The 24,545-nt window shown below is 32.9% G+C and overlaps 3 protein-coding genes across 5 annotated transcripts in view; 2 read left to right on the top strand and 1 right to left on the bottom strand.

Annotated features, from left to right (window-relative positions):
* LOC144841539 (sorting nexin-13-like) overlaps nucleotides 1-5,757 on the bottom strand; it is a 40,534-nt gene extending 34,777 nt beyond the window's left edge. For both annotated transcript variants that reach the window (XM_078697920.1, XM_078697919.1), the window contains exons 1-2: nucleotides 5,631-5,757; nucleotides 784-899 (exon numbers count right to left, since the gene is read on the bottom strand). In XM_078697920.1, the coding sequence (XP_078554046.1) occupies nucleotides 784-899; nucleotides 5,631-5,633 (119 nt within the window). In that variant the 5' untranslated portion in view covers nucleotides 5,634-5,757. The remainder of the gene's footprint in view (nucleotides 1-783; nucleotides 900-5,630) is intronic.
* Nucleotides 1-24,545, top strand: part of LOC144841564 (NADH dehydrogenase [ubiquinone] 1 alpha subcomplex subunit 10, mitochondrial-like) — a 242,600-nt gene that overhangs the window by 39,970 nt on the left and 178,085 nt on the right. The window lies entirely within an intron of this gene.
* Nucleotides 5,940-24,545, top strand: part of LOC144841538 (rap guanine nucleotide exchange factor 4-like) — a 59,108-nt gene continuing 40,502 nt past the window's right edge. For both annotated transcript variants that reach the window (XM_078697917.1, XM_078697918.1), the window contains exons 1-4: nucleotides 5,940-6,124; nucleotides 13,016-13,158; nucleotides 16,224-16,312; nucleotides 18,376-18,522. In XM_078697917.1, the coding sequence (XP_078554043.1) occupies nucleotides 6,090-6,124; nucleotides 13,016-13,158; nucleotides 16,224-16,312; nucleotides 18,376-18,522 (414 nt within the window). In that variant the 5' untranslated portion in view covers nucleotides 5,940-6,089. The remainder of the gene's footprint in view (nucleotides 6,125-13,015; nucleotides 13,159-16,223; nucleotides 16,313-18,375; nucleotides 18,523-24,545) is intronic.

The raw sequence follows: 24,545 nt of genomic DNA on the forward strand, positions 1-24,545 counted from the left end.
TGAAAAGAGTAAAACGGAGAACAAAAATATTTTTAAAAAAAATGTTACATGTCATGATTATAAAATGTTTTGAAATCTGGAAATGAAATTCTTGAAAATAATAAAAAAAATCTGTGTGAAAACAAATTTCAATATTAAGGTATACTGAAATTACAAGTGTGCACAAAAGATCATTATAGGTCAAAGGTCAGATATTAGATCATATCTCCATGTTCTTTAGAATTAATAAACCTGCACCATGTACAGAATAACATTGATGTCATACAGAGTATCAAGGAAATGAGATTTCTTAATGGGAAATAATAGTTTAGTTGACATGTGTAGACACCTATTGATGTTCAAAAGTTGATATCAGTATGGTAAACAAAACTTGAATAGAATTTAAACTCAATCACAACGCTTTCTGCTGCAAAAAAGCCAATCAGATGCCAAAAAACATCCTTTTTTAGTCTATTTACTGATGTACCTACAGTATGAGAATATCTCTATGGCATCATTAAAGATAATCCAGTATAGGGAGCTTTTTCGGTTTCAATGGCTGGATGAATTTTTCATTAAAATACTAAAAAATGTTGAAATGCGCATGTCTGTGATCTAGGATCAACGGAATTGTGTTATAAAACAACTGAACAACAAATTGCTAAACTCGCAATTAAACGAGAGAATAGTACTGTACTGCACCTACATGTGATTTCTTACAGTGCATGTCCTAAGTTGGAAAGTTCCTACAGTATAATTTAGTAGTTTAATCATTTTAAACATAGTTTATCTCTACAAACTTACCCTCCTATAAATGCTGCAATATAAGCCAGAAGGAGAATGGGTGCCAAGAAGCCAAACGTTAGAAGAAAGAGCACGAAAGCCAAACTAGTCCACATCAACAACGCTTGCTGCTGCCCCTGTAAACAAGAAATTAACAAGCATTTATTTCATTGCGGTTGTTGAAGGAGTTTCTATTAAATGGCGTTCTAACACCCAATCAATTGGGTGTTTTACTGTTATTTTCAGGCTACCGTTTAACCGGTTATTGAAACAATTTTCTGTTTCTGCTGCCAAGAAATTGTGGTCAATTTATTCAGTTATTAACTTTTTTGTTTGCAGCATAACAGGACCTATAGTGAATCTGCAGTTTGTATTCAAAGCAACTTTCCTGATCTTAACCATAAGAGAGGATGATCATTGTTTAGCATAGTTTGTCAAAGTACAGTAAATCCAATAAAGGAAAGTCAACTGACCTACAGTTGACCTTTCAAATCATATGATCAATGTGGTAACTTGACATTGGCAGTTACTAAACCCTGTGTTTTTCTGTTTTCAGCTTTGAATACAATACAGTTTTGACAATACAAATGTATTGCTACTAGTTTAAACTACTACACAGTACATTTGAAACCAATGTAATTTGAAAAGTAAAAAACTACAGTAATACTTGTAGTATCACTACCAATGTCAAAGTACAGTACTGTGTAGCTGCTGGTTTGAGTGAGATTGACCAATACCATTGTACATTATTCTGTACAGTATTGTACATGGTTAAATATCGAAAAAGTAAAAATAACGATGATTAACTAATGATAGTTTTTGTGCCGTTCTCTCGACTCCTTGAAATGGGATCAGGTCTCGGCGAAGGTGTCCACACCTGGCCTACTGTACATGTCAAGAGCGTTTCTCACTCTGATCCAATTTTGTTTTTATTTTGGTAACCAGCATTACAAATTCATCCACTTTCTCTTTACTTAGGGTATGTTTAGACTCACACATGTAGCGTTATGTACATGGCATATTTTTTTTGTCTGAACTAGACTTTTGTACTGTGTAATAATGTCTAGTTTGTACTGTACTTGTACTTTACTATACAAAACTCTGGTATCCAGGCACTGCATTTGAGACTGCATAGTATGCATAATTAGGTGATTTGTATGCACAATGACCGTTCTACCATTATCAACATCATTATTATTCAATATCTAAAGAGACAGTTAGTCTCACATTGAATTGCTATAATAAAACAAAATTTTTACACAATTTACTTTGATCAATATTAATGATGATAGCTTTGTTTAAAATGTATCAATACAATACTTTTGATCGATAATATTTAAATACTGATACTTTGATAGCTTTGTTTACAATTTATTGCTACTGTACAGTATACATAATAATTCATCTTTTTAAAATAATTCTTTTATTCTAGGTACAGTATAGTACTTTTTTCAGTAAAATAAGATCACCAAAATGATTTACTGAAGTTACTGCTGCAGTTTGTTTACAATGATTTAATAGTTTCAATGTGGAATATGTGTTTGAATGATTATTACCCACTGGGCAATTTCACTCTCCAGACAATACTGATTATATTATACATCTAGTCTTACAGTTAGGAAAATTAATTCCTTCTACCCCAAAAGAACAACTACTGTATCCCGATACCACCACCATGCAATCCCAGGACAAATACACTGTATGAAACCTACCGAATTGAAGGTAATTTTTCCAGTATAAAATATTGTCACACAGGACCTGTCAGTGTAAGTGGTCTACAAATAGTACTAGCGAGAAAATTATTCGCTGAATTTTTGTACAATTACAGACACAGACATCAAGTCAAAATATTACCGCTCAAAGAACAATTAAGATCCTGTGAGCAGTATTCATGTGATGGCATTTCAACCAATCACGTTCATGTATTTACATAGCCAATGTAATAATGATTAATTACAAATTCAATCTAAATTTAATATACAGTGAATCTTTATTGTTATAACAGTTTATTGGATTAGTTTTAATAACAGTGCATTGATTATGTTGGTTTTACAATCAATTCTTCTAGTAGTAGGACTTATTTAATGTATTCATCCTTCTATTCGTGGAAATTCATTGCTGGTATAAACAAAAGATTTGATTAAATCATATAATGAGATAAGGGCAAATGTTTATTGAGGTAAGCTAAAATAAATTGCAAATATAAACATTACACTATTAAATACATGGTTTGAACGATCATATTATTGTAGTAAGCTATTTATCAAATGATCAGCATTATTTTGTAGTACTGTACAGTGTACAGCTACAATAGGTTCTGCTGACGACCTATACTATATAATGATGTAAACATCATCTGAGGTTGCATAAAAATACTTTTCGGTTGATCTACAGTACTGTAGCTGCAGTAGTATAGTACAGTTAATAATATTAAACTAGCAATGAACAGATAAGATGGCATGCAATCACATCAGCAATAATATTTTGTCATATGTACTAGTCCGCTCTGCTGACGACCTAGGACTGTACTGTAGGCATGTTGTGTCATTAATTGTTGCCTGGATCCGGCAGGAGAATCCACCAAAACCATGTTGAAGCCCATTCTGCATGCGCACAATAATGCAGTATCCCTGTCTATTTGAAGATTTAGTATGTTGGGCTGGAAATATCAGTAAGGGGAATAAAGACTGAATTGAGAAGGTGCTGGGTAAAGCGGAGAAAGTATTGGTTCGTCTGTGCAAACGCTTGACTCTTTCTACAGCGATATGAGCACTGTAATTTCCATTATATTGGATAATAAAAGGAATCTGTATCTGTAAGGTAACTGTTTATCTGTATTCATGACCTGAAATTTGTACTGTTTAGCTAGGCCCTACAGTAGGTTGTTTGCAGCAATCAAAAGCTCCCTATTGTGTCATTAAATTCCCTAATAAAAACTAGATGAGATAACAATTAATGCATTGGAACAAGGTAATCAAGTGCATTGGGGAAGAAGGAAGGAGGCATAAATTAATAAATTGTATTGAAACTTGTTTTTATTACTCTAGTAAGTGTGTAATACAGGATTGTAAAACACTAAAGAAGATTAGAATCTGATTTCAAATAAGAGTGGAAATTTATCAAATGTTTAAATAAATCACCCAATAATAATAATCATTACAGTTTATAATTTTATAGTGTTTACTCTTTATTCTACAAACACAAACTCGGGAATTTTGAGTAACAACAGTAATAATACTAGGCCTATTGACTTGATAGTGTGAGTAAAAAGTGGTTTTTAATGCCGTGGTGCATACAGAAAACAACACAATTAACTTATTTAAAGCTTCTTTTCTTAGTACATTCATGACATAACAGAGTTTCTGTTTAAAGTATTACCTGTACAGTATATCAATAACTTACCTCTTTTTACAGTAGCACAAACTCAACATACCAAAAGTTATCCCTATTCTATAGTACTGTACCTTTTAAACTTGTCCAATTGTAACCTTTTATTGTATAAATGTATTACTTTTTAAAATTAATTTTTTTTCTTTTTTACAGTGTAAATATTGTTGGGAGTTAGTGTTTGTGGTGAACATTATTCTTAATATACCATGGCCTATTTTGCTGAATTTGTGGCCCAAATGTTTTTGTGACCCAAATGTTAAAATAATTTCCATGGCAATCAATAATTGGTTTTAAAAAAGTTCAAGCAGTTTGTCAGCAATAACAAAAAATGATGTTACAAACAATCCATGAATATTGAAAGACTTTTCAATCTTTTTATTTCAAATTTGAAAAATCTAGAACACTAATAGTATCAGCAAGGAAATAGATTTTTGTGAAATTCTATCTTTTATTCCAAGAAATGTTTTTTGTGTGTGTTCTGTTAGTGTTACAGTAGTTTTAGAAAAGAAAAATAAAACTATTTATGAAAAAGCTATGCAAAAATGAAGGGTAGTGCATCCCTGGACACTAAACCATGTACATACATATTTTGTATTAGCCTTTAATAATACTGTATGGGTTTTAAGTGTTAAGTACTGTCAACTCAAGGATATCCGTGGCTATCTCGCTAATGAAGTGTTAATAGAATGAAATAAGAATCAATAAGAAAAATGAAATCGAGGTTTTTACGTCATTGGTTGAAGAACTATTGATCAAGCAATTATTGATTGGTACTATATAGTGAAACATATTATGCACTTTGTCAATTGTATGACCCACTATACGACCCCGGGAGAGGTGCATCAGGGATGTGTCATTTACTAATAATTATTGATGCAGGGGTGTGTCAAAAAACATAACGAATGTACTGTACCACCAGGACCTGTGTGTGTGTCTGTACAGTTTATCATAATATGTATAATTTTCAGAGGAGATGTGATATCATTATATGCATAGTTCATGGTCTCAACTGTCTGTTTCTCTACATTCTCTACTACTACTACTACTACTAGGCCTAGTAATACGTCTCCTATTATGTACCGTAACCTCTCTATTATAGTATATTGACTAGCTAGCTACGGCTAGGCTAGGCCTAACCCTACTCTCGATCTAGTAGTAGTGTAGTAGCCTAGTAGGCCTTATTACTATACTGAGCCTTACTTAGGCATGCCATAGCTACTATACATACTAGCTATCCTAATTAATTAATTATAAGCTACTGTACCAACTACACTCATGAAATTGCACTAGGCGTAAGCCTACTTCTTGAGAGCCCGGCCCACACTCAGCAGGCCACACACTCTCCAGCTCCTCAGCAGCTAGCTGTAGAGTCTAGGCTAGGCCTAGACTAGAGAGAAGAAGGAACAACCAGATGAAGTGGGTGGGGAGGCTAAGATTCAACACTATGACTAAACTGTTATTAAAACGTAGCAACTCACCATTCTCTCGGATGTTATAATTTCTCAAATTTTACACAAAAATAACTAATTTTCCATATGTAATCCATTATTAAAATACTCAAAAACTGTCATTTTTATCACTCTGTACACACGAAATGAAAAATTCATTCAATCTTCCTTTTAATTGAACGAGAGCCCTCAACATAATTTTCTGGTGTTTTGTTTTTTGGCCTTGACGATCCAGTAACGCTTTACTATGACATGCTGGATATAACGACTAATAAAGTTCATAATGTAAATAGAGGGGGTAACCATATTTTGGAAATTTATCAAAAATAAAAACATAAACATACTCTCGTGATAGAAAAGGCAGTTCTGTCTCCACATAAAATGAATGATTCGTGTTTGTAAAACGAATAGGAAGCGTACATTAGTACTAGAATGGCAATGATCACAATTTGACCTGTTTCATGTGGTGATTTAGTTACAGTTGGCAAAATGGTGGCCGAATGGATAGTCTGTCTTGATAAAAGGTAGGTATACAACACAGCAGCACACAGGGCAAAATACAATAGATAGAATAGGAGGCTGGCACCTGTGTGACACAGGTGGTTCTTGAGAAGTCTGATGATACAGTGACAGTTGCTACATGGCTGGGTAGGTTTCAGTAGGTTTGGCCAGTATGTGTTCATTTTTATGGCCAGCAGGCGTTCCTGATACTCCGCAATATAGCCAGCGGAGCGGGCGTTTAATTATTGCACAATATTTTCAATGGCACCATCCTTGCACAAAAAAGAGTACACTATCTATATTGAGCGTACTACAGTGCGGTATGGGGGATAAGATAAGATAATAAGATTTATAAAGCGCACATATCCACAAAGTGCAAGGAGAGAGTTGCTGATGACAAAGTGTTTATTTTGCTATAACAGCCTCTGTCGCATTACATATTTCGCGCATTAACAATTTTGCGCAATAATCGACGTCTGCTGATCATATTGCGCAATATCAGATACACCCGCTAGCCATAGCAACTATCACTGTGTAATACCATGAAGTGGCTAGCATTAATAAACATTGTTTGTGATACTTAATAATTAATAACGGTAAAAAGTGCTGAGGTGAGGGGGAGTTCGGGGATTTTGATCGCAGCCCCACCCCTTTGAAAATACTGTACTGTAGGGTCACCACAACACCTTTACAGTCTTAGACGTTAAATTTAATAATAATTGACAAACTTAACACTTTATACTCATTTTTTTTTACATGATTTACTGTACTTTTTTTTTTTTTTTTTTTGGAGATTATATTTGTCTGTGATATATTTGTTTTGTTTGTGTGTATGTTTGATTTTTGTCTGTAGTGTTATGATCATGATAAAGTCAAAATTACAAGATGGATCTTTACCTAATCTACTCTAATCTAAACCACATATATAGTAGGTATGTGGTCGTAACGACTCCATTACATTTTGTATAGGCAATCCGGACCAGAATCCCAATTTGGACTACTATTTATTATAATATTTTAATAATTTTAGGCTGTACGTCAAAACTACAAGACGAATCTTTATCACGATTCTTGATCATTTTGCTCTTTCTACTCTTGGCGGAGGTTTCAACTCTCTGAAAATATGTTCATTATTTAATCAATCCCATTGTTTCTGTATCCAGCCATTGGTAGTGCATTAGGCCTTCTGTACTGTCAGTTAGTATCAAGATCCAACTATTACTATGTTATAATTTAATAAATTTACATAATTACAAAAAAGATCAGGCCTTCATTAATTTCTGTGAATAGATCATATTTATATCTGTTTTCTTTCTTTTTGTTTTTCTTTTATATTTTATTTTTGTTGTAAATATGTTTACTGATCCACTTTGAATGTATTTCAGTAAATAAAGAAAGAACAAATAAATAAATAAATACATGATATTAGATTTAAACACGTTTTATGATAATATTATTAGTGTTGTCATATGTTATTCATGATGAAAGTAATATTGTGTTACATTCAATGGGTGATCTGCATAGGGAAGCTTAAATATTCAGGTATTACAGTAGGACCTTTTACGCCTCTATTTAGTGTCACATTTTCCTGAGAAATGAACGAGGGTCAACATTTTTACCACTACGGTCAACCCCTATTAAGGGGAAACATATTGTTTGGTCCCAAAAGTGTCCCTGGTGTTCTATATTAGTTAAATTTTGCGTTTTACACCTATAATTTGAATACTGTATTGTAGAGATTTCCCTGAAAAAAATTAATGGAATTTATTTGAATCACAGAGTAAAGTAGTTAGTTTAAAGGCCAATTTGCACAGATGGTTAGCTTGTCCCACGTAGAATCTGTATCTATCCTGAGCGGAAAAACGTTGTGTATAAATGGTCATAAGAAATAACATTGATTCTACTGTATATTTTTATTACTGTTACCGCTGTTTCTTACCAGGACTCTACCAAATTAGCCTTCTGTAAATAATTACCAACCTCGCAAACCCCACGCTCAAGTGAACAAACCACGCCCATACAACCCTGACTTTTCAATATTATGCAGTTGCTTATTCGAGAAGTAATCACTGTACCTTTTTCTGTTAAGATTGGTAATTTAAACAGAGTAGTTTTTTATTAAAATCTTGGTAGGTAGAGTAGAGTAGTATCTTTAACATTTGCTTTTGTGATTTTGTCTCATTTTTACTTCTTTCATATAATTAAAGCCACAGGAAATCTATAAATAAAGCTTTAAGATGATAAAATTGCTAATTCAAATCAATTTTTAGTAAAACCATCACGTTTACTAGAAATAACATAGATTACTTCAAAATGTCATACCCAGTATAGGTTACGTATCATCATGGAATTCCATAGATGTACAGTATTAATCACACAGTATGTCCACTAGTATAAAAAGTAGGTCAAATGTTTGTATAGTTACAACTAATTGCTGAATCCATTTTAATGAATGCATCACTCTTTGTTTTGGTACAAAAAAGATTCTGTGTTAATTTAAAAGCTTACGGAAAATGTAGAATGAAATATAACTAGGATAATCGTTACTGGCAGCCACTTTCCAATGTTGAATTGTTCTTTTAATTTCAGCCATTTTGTACAAGGCATCTATAGCAATATGAAAACAGAGATGTTGTTTATTTTTTTTCCATTGTTGTTGTAGTACAGTTAAAGAAAAAGAAGCCGCATATAACTACATAACGCTGTTGTATCACACATTGTGGCTTCTTAATTAAACAAATTAATTAACAAAAAAGCATGAATGTGCGATACTCGGGGTACAGCAAAAGAAGCTGTAATGACGTCATAAGACGGGATGTGACGTCACATACACATCAATCACCTTGCTACCAAATACGGCTATACGGTACCATCTTCGAGACGTGATGTGGCTGCATCCGGTTTGAAATTTAAAAATCCGGCTCTATAGCTTTGAGGACATGTCCCTGTAGTATATTCATGCCAAATCCCAGCTCAATACTGCAACGAATAAGGGAGGAGTAGTACTTTATAAATCGCACTTTTTACTCAATAGTGTCCAGATTGAGGAGGAGAAAATGAGTGAGTCCTAGATTCGGGTACCCCGAGTAAAAAAATGGCTTTTATCATAGACACAGTATTTTATGGTTTGTATGTTTTACTGTACTTCAGGAATAAGAAGAGAATACATTTGGTTGCACTGCAGGATTAATTAATTTGTTAAACTTCACAATACAAAGCACACTTCTAGAAAAACTTCTAGACCCTACCTATAAAGGGATAGAACACCAGCTCCTGCCAAAAACACATTTAAATATATATATTTTGTTAAATTATCTAGAGGTTAACATTACAAAACAAAGAGACAATTTTCTTAAAACTTGCATCTAATATTGTACATCTAAATTTAGATATTTATAGTCAATTTTAGTATGAAATCTATTGATATCCAATTATTGAATCGCAGCTGCGGAATTAAAAATAATAAGAGTTTTGTTTTGTTTTAATGAATTAGACTGTTAGAATTAGTCTGATAATGTATGAGCTCAAACTGTACATGCGCCATATGGACTACTTTATAATAGTTATTAATAATCCCTTCATATTGCTCATTTTTATCAGCGAGTCAATGAAGAGCTTTATCATTTTTAATGCACTACAGTTAATGATATTTTTAGCAGTTTCATAATCAAGTCCAGCAATATTTGAAAGTAATATTTTTATTATATTTTAGACTTTCAACAGCAGCATATTGTACACTATGTGTTTACCAAAAGCTCATGTTTTTTCTGAGCTATAAAACCAGAGGAAAGATTTTCATATTATGAATAGATTATTTTATTGCGAAAAGAAATGATGATGGTGGTTTGTGGGCAGGCTCCCACTTGAGGGCATAGTTCATGGACTATACCATTTGTGGAGAGGGGAATTCAATGAAAACTTCTACTTTTCGAGTTATATCTCACTCTTCGAGGAGAAGGGGCTATTGTTGGTTTATCCAGGTAAGCGGCACTCATAGACTACCAACACCACTGTTGGTTTGTGTAATATCCCTGAAAAGGATCCAGGTCAGTAGAGAGGAGATGGTTAAATGTTAATGAAATGGACTTTGTGAGAAGACATTGTGGTAACAACCTGTAGGATTAATGTTTCTCACCCTTAACAAAATAAAAATTGGGGAATCAGCAATTGAAAGCTTCAAACAAGGCAATCTAACAACAGGATACTGAGCTCCGGAGATCAAAGGGTTTATCTGTGACTGCTACAGTAGCTACACGATCAGTTCTAAGCCCCTACAGATACTGCTCGCCACGGAGAATATGTACACTGTACTATTGGTAAGATCAAAGGACTGTTATGAGTTCCTACACTTGGCAAGGTGAGCTCAGTGTCCTGATGTTAGATTGCCTTGCTTCAAATAAGAGCTCTAAATAGGTCTAATTGTAAAAGTGTTGCTTTAAAATTAAAGACATTTATACAAATTTTTTTTTTTATAGTTTGTGGAAGAATCATTTCAAAGACAAAGCAAGAGAAAAAATGAATAATTATATCTGCCCACCCTCTCCCTCCCATCCCCTTTGTAAATGTTGCTTGTCACAAGACTGAGAATTAAGTGCATATTTATAAGCACTGCCATTTAATTATTATAAATGTACTGTACGGTACACTGTGGAATGTTTCATACAAATTGATAACCCATGGCTTGTAATTAATGCATGATTGATTGCATGGTAATTAATAAGACAATTCCAGGTTAATTTATCTCTAGTCATTTTGTGTAATTACTGTACTATACCTTTGATACATTGTTGATATCAAGCTTTACGCTAGCAATGACTGCTTTAACATTATACTGTATATAGTAAATATTGTTACTGCCATACGGTAATCTAAATTTGAATGCTAGATAGACAGGAGAGACATCAAATTTATTTACCCGTAATGAAACTAGATAATCTAATGTGAAGAGATTAGAGCTTGAGTAGTTTACGATGATGGTATTTACGACATTGCAATGAATAAGAGGTTTGGCAGATTTTTAAAGATGTTTTTGAGTTTGTTGAGAGCATTAGTAATCTTTGTATCATTCAACATAGCAGTTTCTCTACTAACTGTAGTACTATGGTATAGTGTATGTTGAGTCGAGTGGCATGGTGGTTAAGGCACAGCAAACTGTATTATTGGCACAGGTTCAAGGCTCTTCTCAACCATACAGCTGGTGGCATTGTAGAACAACTTTCTCTGATAGACTGAAAAATTGGAAGTCCAAAGTGGTAGGCCTATACCTACATCACTTTTTAGTCAACAACAGCATAGACATTGTGTTGTAATACAAAATGAACTCGCAAAATGAAATTGCAGTACTCGAATATAAAGACGTTGTACTCTCGATGATGTAATTAAGAGTTCATTAGAATATTTATTGAATATCATGTGATCCACAATCATCCAATCAAATGATTTAGGTGTGTTTTAAAGTAGTTTAGTGCAACAAAATAGAGTATGGTATTCATCACAGCCTGATTTCTAAAAAAAAACTCCACAAAATAGTTCATAGAAAAAAAATATACCTGTAATTTAATATATTAGATTAAAAAAACAGTACAGTAAAGAAATGACTTGTTTGAACCATTGATAAGCCTTAAATATAATAACCAGATACTGTATAAGAAGAGGGATCACTAAGAAATAGATACATTGTATATTAAACCTATAATAGTGGCTAGTATTAGATGCAGAGTAGTGCACGTAACCAATTAACTTGGATATTATGTCAAGATGCATGTTACACAATAGCTGGTAACTATATCAACACCTGAATATAATAGCTACGCTGCTTTTTATGCATCAACAATTAATGCGTTGTCAATATAATAACACAAGTGTTCGTAGTAGCTAGCTGCTCTTTCAAAGTGTTGTTGTATAGATTAGCCTATGAATAAGATTATTACACTGTTTTGCCTCTTTGAATAAACTCAATGTTATTTGAGTCATCTGCTGTGGCTGCAAAATGCAGTTTTTTTTTAGTACGACCAGTTGCGACTCAAGGCTCACTCACTCCATGGTTCTGGTGGTAGAACAAGTCTTCTCGGATAAGGACTATAAATCGTAGGTCCAGTGTACACATCTAGCTCATGTGCACTTTAAAGAACCTAGTACATCTTTCGAGACGAGTAGGGTGTTATCCTGCTGTACTAGTTCACACACAATCACTGAGAGACGAGTAGGGGGTTATCCCAGTTTATTAGTACATCACAGCCACTGATCATAACTGGGCCCTCTGGTGACCAGTCTTACTGAAGAGGTCGCCCAGTATAAATAAAATATTTCAATTCAATTCAACCTGACTTTGTGTTATGTCATTTTATGATAAAAAGTAAAGGTAAATCTCTAAATACTGTAGTTTTATTTTCCATCATTCACTATTTTACATCGTATTCAATATCTTGTTGCTAAAAATACATTTTGGTACAGATTTACAGGGTATAGTGTATTTTAAGTCCATGTCATTTTAAAAACAAACATATTTACTTAAATGCAGTACAGAGTACTATAAAAAAAAGTTTTACTACTGTAGATATTAATCAATTTAATTTAGTACTGTACAATCTTATGAACTTTAGAATGGTAAATTACCACCTGAACTTTGACATTATAATGAGTGTTTAATTCTGCACATACAACTGTAAGATTTTATAAAAATTCTCAACAAATGTTTAACAAGCAAAAATTTAACTTAGATAGAAATTATTATAGATTTAAGTAATGTAATTTAAAAGTATTTAGATGTTAGTAAAATCTGCAGATATGACATCCCGTACCGGTAGCAAAACATACTGCTGTTTAACATTGTAATGGTGTTTTATTCATGAGAAAACAAATTATATAGCCACAATAATGTCTACTTAATTCATTTTTTTTTATATTCCCTGCAGACCGTATGATCGAACTGGCGAAGATTTAGATATTATCTATTCACGATTGAAGGGCGTAAAAGCTTTTGAAAAGTTCCATCCATCTCTCATGCGTCAAATATGTTACTATGGCTACTACGAGGATTTGGAGGCTGGTGTTACCTGTAAGTAGAACAAGCTCGTCACGCAAAAATGCGAGAATTTTCACAGCCAATAATTGTTGCGGATACATTAAAATACTTAACATTAGGCCTATATTATTATTATACATTAGCTTGGAAGTGAGAATATGCATTAAGGATATTTTATGCCTAGCTTTGCTGGACAAACCGATAATGGCCTGTGTTCTCCCAAGGGAGACCTGTAAATGATAGGAATCCCTCTGCAGGATAATAATAGACAACACCCACCAACCACTTCCTTGTGTTAGCATGCTAAAGAGTTCTGCTGTGTGACATCACAACGATAGATGGCGCTGCGTGGTTGCTAGCCAACCAAAAAATGTGTTCAACATTGATAAACTATATAGATCTGTATTTCTATCAAATTAGGTATCTTAGCTTGATTTTTTTTTAACTTAAACTGTAGTTGGAGAATAAATAGATAATAAATAATTAATAAAAATAATAAATTTTAGCTTGTTTTTATTGAAAATTATTAAGTTTAAAATGACTACTTCAATAAGCCTATTCCAAACCATTGATGACCTTGGAGTCACTCAGGCAGATTGAACGCCTTTTTTGGTTGGCTAACAACCACGCAGCGCCACCTACCGTCCACACAGCGCCACCTACCTTCGTGACATCAGCACCGCAGAACTCTATACCACCATCATTACTTTTTGTAACACAGGTGTGTGCTGAGCTGCAACGGTACTAACTGCTGCCTGTCATACCATGTTCATACGTCTTGGGTCACTCATGAGTAAATGATTTGCTCATAAGAAGGAATAACCCCTTAAGTGCGGATTCTATCGTGATTGACTCGCGACAGGCCTCTCTCAATCTCTCAGACATGTGAACAGAAAGAAGTAGACATACTGTACAATGTGGTGTATATCATTTCTGACCATGTTATTCCTCTTTAAAAATGTATACACACAAATGCAATAAAGGTTTACTCACACGAAAGATAAAAACAAAAATATTAACCTGTCCTTGGGATATAAGTACTTTAGGTGTTCTTTTCTGTTCTGATGATGAGAATAGTTTCTCAAAACATGTCAAGACATTTTAAAGGCAGTTTGCCTATTTATCAAATGCCTCACAATCGTTATTTTAATATGTGAAAATGTAAAAACCTAAAAAAGTATAAATTTAGGTTTAATTCAGTATCGTACCTGTACATAATCCTATCCTTAAATTTTTGCACAATTTTGTACCCATGTTCCCTGCTAATCTATATTTTTGCTATACAGTACAGTACATCTGGCATAACTACAAGATATAACAAACAAATAGAGAAAACAAAATATCAAAGACTTAAACCAACCAGAACCTTGATTATAAATTCAAAAAATCAATATAAATAAGGCACACGCATAATAATATTATGAATGTTACAATCGTGTCTGTCAATCTCATAAGAATACGACGCATAAATCTTAAAATGAACTTATTTAACCATAATAATGATTAATACTTAAGGATACATTCACTTATTAACAAAGTGGTAACCTCAATAAATTACTTAGTAATTTAGTACTCCATAAATTTACGATCTATAGATAGATTTAGCATGAATATTAAGAGGTATACACTAATTGCTGTTCTCCTTGAAGCACAACCAATGTAATATATAGCTCGTCAATATTAATATTGTCTCTCATCTCTTGTTCTCTTCACTGCATTTGAGCTGACTGAAGAATCATTGTTTCGTATTCCTTTTGTGTAAATGAATAGATGATGATATCAATCAATCGTTGAACAAAAATGAGTATAAACGTGGGTTGTGGTTTGCTATCGGCATGATCAATAGAACATGTCATTTAGGTAATGTTTTTTATTGGCGTGGTCTTACACGCTCCATCTTATCATTAAATTTTCCTAAAAAAGCTTGAAATAACCTCTACCAAAATAACAAAAATTGAATATTACTGTTCAAGGCAAATGTAGATTTTGAAACGATACATGGCACAACAATCAATTACTCAGAATTATGTTTATGATTGTTTTTTGTGTCTGTTTTCTCACTGGTTTAACCCAGGGGCCCAGAACTTACAGGGCCCCTGAGCAGGGCCCAGAGGAGACAACAGGCTTTAAAAAAATGGTAAAAAATAGATGAACACATCCAAAGCCTCCAGCGTTACGCTACTGAATTTCCACCAAACGATTATGGTGTTTGAAGTTTGGCTACAGAGTAGAGACATTTTTATTTACAAAAACATGAACACGCAATATGTAGGCCCATGTAACGTACTGTAGCAATCAATGGCAAAAAGTGACTTTGTTATTGAAAAATGTTAATGAAATCATTAACATTTTTTTCAATAACATTGCATGCTTGTATCTATATTAAAATGATTTTAGTATGAAATAAGATAGTCAAATGAAGTACTGTAAAGTAATCAGATTTCGTAGGCGGCTCTATCAAATCTTGATTGTAATCTTGGCTGTCAAAAAATCCTATTGATGGCATTGGTCAGTCAGAAATGTTCAAGTATCAATTTTAAATTCATTATTTGATTCAAAGCCATTAACTTAATGATGCAATTAACTGAATTATAATGACATGCATGTTCAGTAAATTATAGTTGCGTCTTCTGCATGTCACTAGAAATTAGTAAATGTGATAATGTTTCTGTTATTCTTCAGTACTTATTTTGGCCATTTTTAAATTTCAACTCTCCCAATACCAGAAACCCTTGGGCTGAAAAAAAGGGTTTTTCAGAGAATCTGATATTGCGAGAATTGACTTTTGTAACATTATTGCAGTCACATTGTTGTAATGTAACATTATTACGTCTTTATAACAATGTTTATACTCAATTCAATTTCAGTTTCAAGTTTTAAATGGATTTAAAATAATAAGCTTTTAAGTTCTTAATGCACTGTAACTCTTGCAATACTCTGCAGTCCATCTTGTATTGTGTTATTGAATTTTTGGAGAGATTTTAGTCGTCAAGACTGTGTCATGTAATTGGCGTATTACACTGTTGGATCAGTAATGAAATAATAAACAATTTAACATGAACAACAACTTTTATTTACTTTTTTATGCTGCAATAAAGTATATCGACAAGGAAATATTGGCACTAACTGGTATGCTGTATTGTCTGGTGCGTTGGAAGTATATTTTTCTGAAACTGGAAATCAAAAGGTATAGTATTTGAATTCAAGATTCGTAAGTTAGATCCTCTTAAAGTATTTCACACATTCAGGATTTCAGTTCAGTAATATACAGGAGAAAAAAAAACCTTATTACAAATAAACACAAATGGTAAAATATATTATGAAATTGAAATATGTTTTGATCAAAAAATGTTTTGAAATTTTTCCAACTATAGCATAACTACTATATGTACTGTCTTTGAATTCTGATCAAATGATGTCAAGATCAATAAAAACAATAAAATTGTTGTATCGTAACAATGATCTGTTTTAAATTATAACAAAATATGATATTTTGTGGTTAGAAATATCATATTAATATACTAGATGTGCACAATCGTCAGCAGTCTTTAATCTATATTATCAGGCTTTAGTCTGTGATTTATTTTGTGAGTTTATTCACATTTGCAGATTTTGTTTCAGCTTAAAAGACTTAGTTTTAGTGCTAGCGTAGGATAGGTAATTCAGGTTTATGCACAGAATCAGTAAAATCTACAGTTAAATCTGACTTTAAGAGAAGTACCGCGGCCAAAGACCTCATTTGTCTACAAAACAAACAAAGAAATTGAGCCGGATGCAACTTGCAGATTTAAAAGATAAACTTTGGCTAGGTGAGGTAAAGAGAAAAGAAATAGAATCGCAAGACGTTGGCATACCTACTTTTCCCTCCTCCGCATTAATTTAAAGCACCTACAGCTGGACATACATTTAAAAACATCAGGATTAGAAATGGCAAGTCCAGGCTCAGTTCATGGTGGAAAAGAGGTAAATCCAGAATTTTTTAAACAAAAAGTTTAACATATAATATTATTAGCCTGAAAAGAATAATAAAAAAAAAGTCCAGAATCTCATTTTACCTGTCAAAAGGAGGAGTATGTGCGGCTAGTGCTATCCCACAGGACCCACTCCTGATTTCTTTGTGAGACACACGACCCATTACATGAGTTTTGAGTACTATTTCAAATTGTACTGTAAACAGTTTTGAGTTCTACTGAAGTACGAATTGCTGAGCACTACTGATAGTTATACCTGAAGTTTTGAGTGTTACTTAAAATGTCACGGTACCCAAAGTTCTCTGTGCTTTTTAATGTTGTACCAGTTTTCAGTTCTACTTAAGTTTTACATGAATTGCTGAGTGCTTTTGAACGTTGTACCTGAAGTTTTAGTGTTATTGAAAATTATACCTGAAATTTGACTGCTCTTAACATTGCACTGCACCTGAAGTTTTGAGTGCTAATTAATGTTGTACTTGAAGTTTTAAGTGCTACTTAAAATTGTACTGTATCTGAAGTTTTGAGAGGGTACTTAAAGCTGGTGTGCCTATAAAGTTTAACATGCACTAGAAGGTTTACTTTAGATATAATTAATAAACCACTGGATGAGCCACTAGATGTACCTAAATGTACCTGTATGTCCATTCTTCATACATTGTCACAGTATGAAAACTTTTGTAAAGGCAGTCAAATGTCTGACTTTAAATCTTTTAAATCTGCTGCAAGATTATGGTATGAACAAGTTACTATAAATAAGTTTGTTTTCTTGATTAATATACCTATGTCCTAACTAGGTCATAGATGTTTATTCAACATTCACTTGAAGAATGGATATAATATAAACCACTAGATATAAGCCACTAGACTTAAATGGAACTGATGTATTGTAAGTAAACATGAAAATGATTAACTGTAGGCCTAATGGCGGCGTAGATTGGTGGGTATGCTTGTTTACTAATTCTCATGGACCCATGTTCAAATTCTTGCCCTACTTAAATACCAAAAAAATATATTGTCCCCCTGAAAAACTTTTGGACTAACTTAATAATAAATGGGCTTAAATATCATATTTTACTTTCATTTTGGTAGGATAGGATAGACAAATGCCTTTTTCACTCAAGTTCCTGTGAATTCTGTTTCAGCGAGCTCTGATAAAGAGCTTCAAAGTGCCGGAAAATGGCTCTACTTCATCTTCCTTTTTTGTTTTTTGGCGCTATATAATATTTTTATTATTTATGATTGATGATTACAGTTTGAAACATCATTTTGTTTCCTATAGGAGTCTCTGTCGATATGCACACTCGGAGTTGGCACAGCTTTTGGGGAATCGGTCTTGGATGACTCACCAAGAAATGCAACAGTTGTCACATGCGAGTATAGTGAGCTCCTTCGCATCGAACAGAAGGACTTCAAAGTCTTATGGGATGTAAGTAAAATACGATATGCAAAATACCATAAATAACACATATGTATGCCTACAATTGTAATTTTACCTTTGTGTCAGGGTGTTGAGTAATTGGTCAGATGTTTGCCCTACTCTGACGTAATTTGTACTTTATACTAAGTACATTGAGAATACTTGCTCGGTGGTCTAGGTATGAACGCCAGTCTAGTAAACTGGAGGTCGTGGGTTTGAGTTCCACCTGAGAATTACTTGTGAATGTTTCAAAAGTATTCTAATGTTAGTATAAAGTACAAATTATGTCAGAGTAGGGAAAACATCTGACCAATTACTCAACACCCTGACCAATGACAGTATTAGTTTGCCATTTCCAAATTGCCTTATTTTACAGATGTTATAATGAACTATAATATGGAACTACAGTATCAAAAATAATGAATGTTTATGAGTGAAATGGTGAAAATAATTTCACGAATATAAAACATTCATAATTTGTTTTATAACAAACCTACTTTTAAAGAGCGGCTAAGCCAAAGCCTAAACCATTAAAAAAGGCAGTACTCCAATTTTGGATTTGGAGTAGAACTGGTATAGATTGTGCACACTACAGATTGATCGAACATGGTTAGTCAACATTAGCCTTGCGCATGTGTTTGTTTACTTATACAGTAAGTTATACTGTGTAACAAAAAAAACGTGCAAAATGAAATTGCAGTACTCGAAAAAATATAGGTAATCTTTTTTCCCCTTTAAATTATGGTTTTATCAGGTAAATCATTTTTTTTGCAGTTCAATTTTTTTATGAAAATAGTGTGAAAATGTGAAGGAGGATTGAGGTGCTTACAAATAGATATATATTTCTGGCGTTTCATGTCATGAATAGAGACAGCCATTTTAAATATTGATAAATATGTTGTCAGATCATCCTGTTAACGGTTTGTAATAATGATGCGTAAAAATAGCTATGAATTTAAAATTGGTGACTTTGTATTATTTATGAAGTTACATTGATTCAACACTTATATGACACCGGAAACGCCGGAAATATCATTTATCATTTATGCGTTTTTAACGACCATAAAAGTGAAGTTGAAATTAAATTATGAAAATATAAATTATTGATCTGCTGTAGTAATGAGCAAAATGACATTGAACTAAAGGCATACACAAGATAATTATCATACAACAGTTTTTGTTCAGATGAATGTTAGTGTCCAAAGCCTTCTCTTCAAAAACGGATTTTCTGCATAAACACCTCTCCACTACCCCCTTTCTTATCCTTCACCCTCCTGACCTACCGGAATTCATCATCCCACTTAAATTTAAATGCCCTGAGCTTAAATGCGATTATTAATATTATATAAATTATTATTATTATTATTGCTTTGCCTGCAATATTTTTATAGCAATTAGCAATGAAAACTTGACTCATTCAAAAATTAACTCACTTTTTAGAATATTATCGGTGTCACCTTATAAAATTGAAGTTTTTTATATATTTGCATATTAGGACAATGTTCGAATAAGTACCACCCTAAAAAACACTTACTCAAGCAAATATTTTTTAAATAAATATTTAGTTGTGAACTTTCAACTGATGGTGATTTGTAGAGTTTTAGAGAAAAAAATAATATAGTACATGGATTTTGTTGCATTGCTTTGAAAGAAAATATATTCATATATAAATTCTTGTGTATCATCCAATTAAATATTCATAAATACAGTAGCAGTAGCCCTTCGGGACCCAACAATAGGATATCAGTGTCCCTACATAAAGCTTGGCCATTGAAACATTATTATTTCTCCTTGTTAATTTCATTTAAAAGTTTCCCCTTAAATAGAAGTGTCCCCTTAAATAGGGATGTACCAAAGGAGCAGTTCTACTAATATTTATTTATGTAAATTCTTAAAGTATCATCCGATTGAATGTAAATTTTGCATCGAATTATATTATTACATAAATCGTAATTTGATCTTGAGGTAACATAGACATTAATCCACTTACGGCAACTTGTCTAAGTCGTTTTCTATTCGTACTTCAGGCTAGGATTGTACTCAACTAAATGTCGTACAAATATTATTATCCATTATTCAATTTACCCATCACTTAATCATCATCTTCTTGATCGTTGTCGTTATTTTGAGTACTTCAGTTTAGGGTCATGACCTCACAGTCTTTTCTATTACTCGTATCCTATAACCACTTCAGGTTACGAGTCTAATTTTAATAATTCAATCTAGTTCAGATTTTCTGAGTACATAATGCAAATAAATTTTACCTTTTCAATTTACGTATTCAAGGGCTAGAGTACAGAGTACACAGAATGTGCGTTTATAATATTAATTAATGCAATCTTCCATTTAAATGGAGACCTTTCGTATTAACGATGTTCTCTAATTGTAACTAATAATGATTATATCTAATGAATAACTGGCTTTTCTAACGGGATGAACCAGCCCAGAACTTGCCATCAACATACATATAAAAGACAGATTAGATAAAGCTTCTAGAACTATTTATATGAGCAAAAGCATGGAGGAATGAACTCTTCTTGTGCGTTTTACATAGAAAGTGTCACAGTACAGTATTGCACATGGCTGTAGCCACCAGTTTCAACTGATATGAGGATCTTGCATACACATTTAATTTGATTTATTATATCATTTGCAAATTAATACATAATAAATTGGGTTGCTATGAGACTACAACATTATATAATACAAAAACAGAAAAGCCATGACACATCTTCTCCGATGGACCGGAACATCTGCCGCTCCAAGAAAATTTAAAACTGTTATTTCTTTTCCCTGTATAAACTTAACATATATTTTCACTTCTCAGTTTCATTTTGTGTAAATTAATTATCTTAAAATTATTATATTTTCTTTTGTCTGTGTGGAAATTTGCTATTTTAATTATGTAAAAATATAAAATAATAAAAATTGCTATGTGTATAGATGTAATTATTGGCTGTGATAACCCATGATCACGGTCAACTTTGGTAGCGCCTTGAGCACTTCTAGTGGATATGTGCGCTTTATAAATTATTATTATTATTATTACATAGCAAAACATTCAGTCAGGTATTTTTCCACCTTTAGTTTGCAATTATTTCTATTATTATACTAGATAAACTTAATTTTGTAATATAATTTTTATTTCATTTCTAGTACAGCTTCATCTTTCATTCTGTGTAGTTAAATTCATTAATGATCTGTCATTTTTTTAATTAACCGTCGGTTTTCTGTCTTAAGCTTAAATTCTCTGTCTCCAGGCCATCATAAAAAGGTTACATTCGGACTCGTAAGACAAATAATGTAGTAATGTGTTAGTACTCAGAGTTGCAAAGTAAAAATAGAACATAATACGAGAATTCAAAATTCATGATATTCACTATGTTGAATTATTCACAGTATTAAAAGCTTTGTTATCGCACCTTTGGTTGTCGTTGGTTTAGCGAAACTTTAACAAACGACAACTACGATGATGGATTATGAAAGAGGTTATCCAGAGGAAATTACGGTCTACATGTTGATGTCAAACTTGATTACTCAATAGAGGGCACTCTTTTTGTGATTTGAAATTGTTCGTTTGCAGGAAAAGCATGTTGATTTTAATACTACTCTGTGGCATGTACATTATAGTATTATTTAAAAGTTACTCATGGGGTTCATTTATATCCCATTGCAACAATTTGGGCTGGTTGTAGACCAAAAGTAATAAAGTGTTATGCTTCAATCCACCATAAATCAGAAACTCTTTTCACATCTGCGAAGATTGTTACAAGTTGTAACAATATGTAACATAGTTTGATCTCCTGATTTATTACACGTTTTCATACGCGCATGCAAATCTTGGGAGAAAGTATAGTGGGACGCTATTTGATTTCTATAATTGGTCAGTTTAATACCAGGACAAACACATGTGCGTAACAACTCGGAGAAATCTCAGAACAAAAAAACAGGCCTATCCCCATGTGTTTTTCTCCCCAAGATTTCATAGGGAACCCTCATAAAATTTTAATCACACTATACAAACCTGGTTACAACTTTTTTGTTAATTTTTGCAGATGTGAAAAGGGTTTTGATTTACCGCACATTTTATATAAATGACAATAAAATGATCAATTTCAAATTTAAAAAATGTTCGTACTACGGGCATCATATAAGAACACGTTTTTACATCAATCATTCAACATAGGCTACCGTTACTGAGTAAGGGGCGTGACTTCAAACTGGCATATAATTTGATCTACTGTACAGTCATACTGTACGATTGTTACGTTGTTCCGATTTGACTCTGACTCTTTACATTTGATTAAGTGAGGCAGGTGTTATGTAGATAGTCATTTGATTTCTATTGATTACCATCGTTAAGTACTTGGATCACATCCACTTGTTATTTAAACCATGCAGTTGAAATTTTCTACCATAGATTGCCCTAAATATGGTTGTATTCGTATAAAAACAGGCTTCTAACTACCCTATATAGATTACCCTTAATACAGTTGTCTTGGTATAAAAAAAAAAGTTTCTAAAGATATGCTATATAAGTTGTTCTCTTTCACCCGGACCAGATTCTCTGAAAAACAGAAATACTTCAAAAATACACATTCATGTAAGAAACTGACACAAATTACTACTGTATATTGAAACGCCTCCTGTCGGCTGTCTTGGTGTTGAATAATTGAAATGGTAAGCTTAGCTTAATCCAAGCACTTAGTTTGACATAATCAATGAAAAGCTGACAAGAACACCTTTAACACCTGTGTCATATGCATTCATCAGTCACAACAACAACAACAAGATAACACAATATTTAAAAATATACTTCATTGACAAAATGTATGCTGCTCTGGATGGAAAACGACACATCTATGCTTTATTTGAAGCTATTTAGGTGACGAGCCAATAGAGGGTCAAACATCCTGAGTTCACTTCGACTATCTTAGTATATACAGTAGGTTTTAGCACTACTGTCAACCTCTATTCAGGGGACACCCCTCTTAAGGGGATATATTCTCATTTAATCAAATTAAGGGCACTATAATACAGTATAGAAATAATGCACAAGTCAGAGTCCGTTAGTGGATATTGGGGGATATTTACAATGTTGCGACATACACAAGGTGCAGCTGAGTGCATGTTGCACGACATTGTGAATACCCTAGAGTGCGCTGCATCTCCACTAACGTACAAATTTAGACTTGTGCATTATTTGACGCAGAGTGCTGTTATGCTTTTTGCTGAGCATTTTTTGCACTCTGCAATGCATGATAGTGAAAAAATAAGAGCGCACATGTGACTCATTTTAGCGCGTCTGATTGGCTACATCCAGGTTTTATTAAGGAAACAATGAAATTCCCATGAAATGAACAAGAAGGCTATATCAACCATTATTATGTACAGAAGGTGTTTTGTAATAGAGGACATACTATACCCATATGACAGAAGAAAGTATATTATTAAGAACTCCATCGAAAATCAATCGGCAAAGTGTGAAAGTTTTATGAGCATCAGTGCCTCAAGTATTGTCTTCAGAAACCACTGTCTAACGCAATTGATATCATAATCCTGTTACATATCGGTTGTCAGCGTGTCTTCTAGATCACGTATGTTTAATCAACGCACCAATCGCCTATAACTTCATGTGGGATTAAACACGTCAGATGGATTTTCTATATGGATTACGTTTATGCTCTGCAGTATATTAGCATAAAGTAGTCTGCATGAAAAACAATTTTCACTGTAGTATTATTATGTAATTATATTATTATTACCAGTTTGATAAAGATTATGTGTATAATGTTTGAAAAAGCCTATAGTAGTAAATTAAGGCATACTGTTGCGATACATCCATACTTGTATTCTTTACGATGAACTCAACAGCTATAAAAATAAAACGTATTGTATCAGCTTACCAATATATAATAAAAATGAATCTATTTCTATACACAACATTACTGTCTTCCATTCATCAATTAAACATACAGTAGTAAAATTATAATGTCTCTCTCAAATCATTCTTTATTTTTTAAAACATACAT

This window comes from Antedon bifida, chromosome 4 (genome assembly GCF_963402885.1).
Source record: "Antedon bifida chromosome 4, ecAntBifi1.1, whole genome shotgun sequence".
NCBI classification, from domain to species: domain Eukaryota; kingdom Metazoa; phylum Echinodermata; class Crinoidea; order Comatulida; family Antedonidae; genus Antedon; species Antedon bifida.